Here is a 3,469-nt window from a genome sequence, read left to right as displayed (position 1 = left end):
CAGCTAAAAGGACCGAACAAAAAAAAAAAAATCAATATTTGTGATAGAATCTGAGTCAATCATAAAACCTGATCATTAAATAAAACTCAGATTAATTTAAACAAAAAGAGAAAAATGAAATGAAACAGGAGTCCAGATGTTTTCAACCTGAACCAGATGAGAAAGTTCTTTATTAAAGCAAAACATCTTTAACTGAAAAATATCCAGCAGACAAAAACCAACAAATAAAAACTAAACTTTAAGTCCAAACGGACTTTTTCTCCCGATAATCTTTTAAAACTTTTCTTCAGGGTCCACTTCCTCATATTGCATCGACTCAAAGGCCACGTCTGATTATCAGTCAGCCGGTCCAAACTAAACTAACCATCCGGCACCGGACCGCCCACAGCAACCAGCTGGTTCTGATGGAACCACACGGGTTCCTTTAGACCAGGTCTGAAGAAAACACAGGTTCTGTCCAGAACCACCAGAACCAACAGACTTTATTCTTCCAACCTGCCGTCTGCTTACAGGCTGGACTCAGTTTAACATCTGATCTGACCGTCCTGCAGAACCTGAGCAGATCAGCTGTCTGGTTCTGGTTCTGGTTCCACAGAGAAGAGTCCTGGTCGGGAATCCTCCCTCCTTCAGAAAAAACAAGTCCAGCTGACTGCTGGTCAGGGATCAGAGCCCGCCTCTACGTCTGACCTGAGAGGTAAACCTGCAGGAGGCAGAGCAGGGGGCGGAGCATGAGGGGGTGGAGCAGGAGGCAGGGGGCGGAGCATGAGGGGGTGGAGCAAGAGGCAGGGGGCGGAGCATGAGGGGGCGGAGCATGAGGCAGCAGGGGTGCCACACCTCAGGGAGACAAACTGAAATCCCTTTCTTCCATTTAATTTAATATTTTCAGTTTTTGAAAGAGTTTCTGTAAATTAAACGTTTGTTGTTGTAAAAGAGACATTTAATCAAAGTGTTTCAGTTTCTGACGTCCTTCTGTCTGAACAGGTTTTACCTGCTGATAACTCAGGTGTTTCAGGAGAAGTGTTGCATCGTGGGTAAACTGAGGCAGCAGCTGCTCTCACTTCAAACAGAACCTGGACTTTGGATCAGAACAGAACCAAACCACAGCTGCAGGGTTCTGCTCTGCACAGACAGGAGGCTGCAGTAAGAACAGATCTGATTGGACGAAGTCGCTGAGTAACGGATGAACAGGAGGCCTCAGACAGTCGATCCGGACACACACACACACACACTCAGTTGTCATGGAAACAGCTCCGCCTGTAGATGGGCGCGTTGATGCTGTGGAAGGCCGGCACCCAGCGGTTGTCATGGAGACCCACGTTGCAGCCCGGCGCGTCCCTCCGGACGCCGTGGCAACACATCCAGTAGCCCGGCCCGTAGGGCAGCGCCTGGCAGTAGGGCTTGTGGTGCCAGCGGCACAGGGACACGTCCCCGGGCCGGTACCGCCTCTTGCACTGCTTGCAGGGGTCGTCGCGGTACCGGGGGTCCGACACCCAGAGYGAGTCGGCGGGCCGCACGCCGTAGGTCTCGACGACCAGCTTGAAGTAGCTGCAGGTGCAGGTGAGCGCGGCCAGGCTCTGGGTGGGCAGCAGCTGCAGGATCTTCACCAGCAGGTGGTGCGGCAGCACCGACAGGTACGGCTGCGGCGCCAGCAGCTGCTGCAGCCGCTGCCGCAGCTCCAGGAAGTCCCGGGACGCCGAGCCGCTCCGGCCGAGGGGCGCCGCGGGGGGGCAGGTGGTCCCGCACACAGMGAGCTTCTCTGCGGGGTGGGCGGAGTCATGGGGGGAGGCGGAGTCACAGGGCAAGGCGGAGGCAGAGTCACAGGGGGAGGCATGAGACGGGGTGGGCTCAAAGTAAAAGCTTGTTTTGTAGTGGGGGGCGTCGGCCTTCTGCGGAGGCTGAGACACAAACAGGAGGCCAGGCAGTGGCTCCGCCTCCTCAGACTGAAGAGGAGGGGCTACAGCCTCCTGAGGCTCCGCCCCCAGCTGACCTGACTGGGGCACAGTTACCTCTGGGGAGGRAGCAGCCTCTACCCTGAGCGTCTGAGAACAGCTGATTGGCTCCTGGCCCCGCCCCTCAGACAGTGRTGATGATGATGATGGTGATGAAGGCTGGCAGGAAGTGAAGTTCTGCTCCGGGGAGGCCAGCAGGACCCGGCCCACGGCCCTCCTCAGGCTGTTGTTTCTGGACAGACCCCCCTCCGTCCTCCTCAGACACTCGGACTCCAGCCGGGCCACCATCTGGGACACGCGCACCGKCTCCAGCTCCTCCTCCTGCCGGACCTGGACCCGGATGGTTCTGGTCAGCGTGATGGTGGTGGAGCTCCTCTGGAGGGTCAGCAGAGGTTTCAGGTCTGGCTTCAGCTCATTYGCCCTCTGCTCCAAGATGGCCACCATCTCCACGACAGAAACCTTCGGCTCCTCCTCTGCCACTGCACCACCGCGCTGCTCGCCGCCTGGCGGTCCGGTCGGGTCCGTCGGAGCCGGTCTGAGGACCTGCTGCTGTTCATTCAACAAGTGGGTCCTCTGGTCCTGCTGGAGGTTCGGGTTGTTCCCCGACCTGCGGCGCCTCTTGGCAGAGCTGTTTTCCTGCCAGCTGCCTTTAGCTTTAGCGGCCCGCGGGGATCCGGTCAGAGCGGCGCCGGTGGTGCACGCCGTTTCTTCTCGGTCCCAGCTGGTGGCGCCGCTTCCCGATGTCATCTCAGCTCCGTCCGTTTGTCTGTCCTCTGACGTAAAGATAGCTATCTTCTCACGCACGTGTCCCGGTTTTATGACGGTCCACACGTTCTGCGGACTGTCCGTGTCCTCGGTGGTCTGAGCCGGTCCAGGTGTGGTGTTCTCGCAGCCAGGTGGAGGGGCGGGGCCACCGCGTCCTTTCAGACAGACTGAGGTCACGTTGCTGCAGCGGAGCGTGTTGGTGGAGATGATGCTGAACGGGAGGCGGGCGGTGCCAGGGGAACCGCTCACCGTCCTCAGCAGCGCCCCCTGCTGGCCCCGCTGGGACAGCGCCTGAACGCTGGCGGCGTCCAAACACAGCTCAGACCGCATGTGCTTCGGATACGACTTCAGGTGCATGATGGACCTGAAAACACACAAATAATCACGTTTTACTTAAGTTTACAGTTTGACAGAATTCATCCTGATTCATTCAAGATGGCCGCCGCAGCTACTCCACCTTAGCAAAGAGAAATAGATATAATTCTGTCAGTTTTACAGCTGAAACTAGCTGAGCGTCATCCCATCACACTTCACAGGAGTAGACTGTTGTCCTTTACAAAGACTCTCCAGACAAACGTGATTTATCAGTTTGTTCTGCAGACGGTTCAACACCTGTTCTCAGGTGGACAGGTGGACAGGTGTGGGATTAATCTTATGCCAGCAGGAATGGAATCTGAATGTTCATAATTTGAAATTAAATTCATTGGTTTGAAAATAAATTTCACTAAATTGAAACTGAATTTAATTTTTTGAAT

General features: G+C 55.5%; 1 protein-coding gene across 2 annotated transcripts in view; it reads right to left on the bottom strand.

Moving 5' to 3' along the window:
* Positions 1 to 137: 137 nt before the first annotated feature.
* Positions 138 to 3,469, bottom strand: part of fbxo34 (F-box protein 34) — a 7,532-nt gene continuing 4,200 nt past the window's right edge. For both annotated transcript variants that reach the window (XM_014022145.1, XM_014022146.1), the window contains one exon: positions 138 to 3,078. In XM_014022145.1, the coding sequence (XP_013877599.1) occupies positions 1,230 to 3,071 (1,842 nt within the window). In that variant the 5' untranslated portion in view covers positions 3,072 to 3,078 and the 3' untranslated portion in view covers positions 138 to 1,229. The remainder of the gene's footprint in view (positions 3,079 to 3,469) is intronic.

This window comes from Austrofundulus limnaeus, unplaced genomic scaffold (genome assembly GCF_001266775.1).
Source record: "Austrofundulus limnaeus strain Quisiro unplaced genomic scaffold, Austrofundulus_limnaeus-1.0 Scaffold318, whole genome shotgun sequence".
In the NCBI taxonomy this organism is placed as follows: Eukaryota; Metazoa; Chordata; class Actinopteri; order Cyprinodontiformes; family Rivulidae; genus Austrofundulus; species Austrofundulus limnaeus.
The sequence above is the reverse complement of the archived record's forward strand: the minus strand, read 5'-3'. Positions and strand labels throughout refer to the sequence as shown.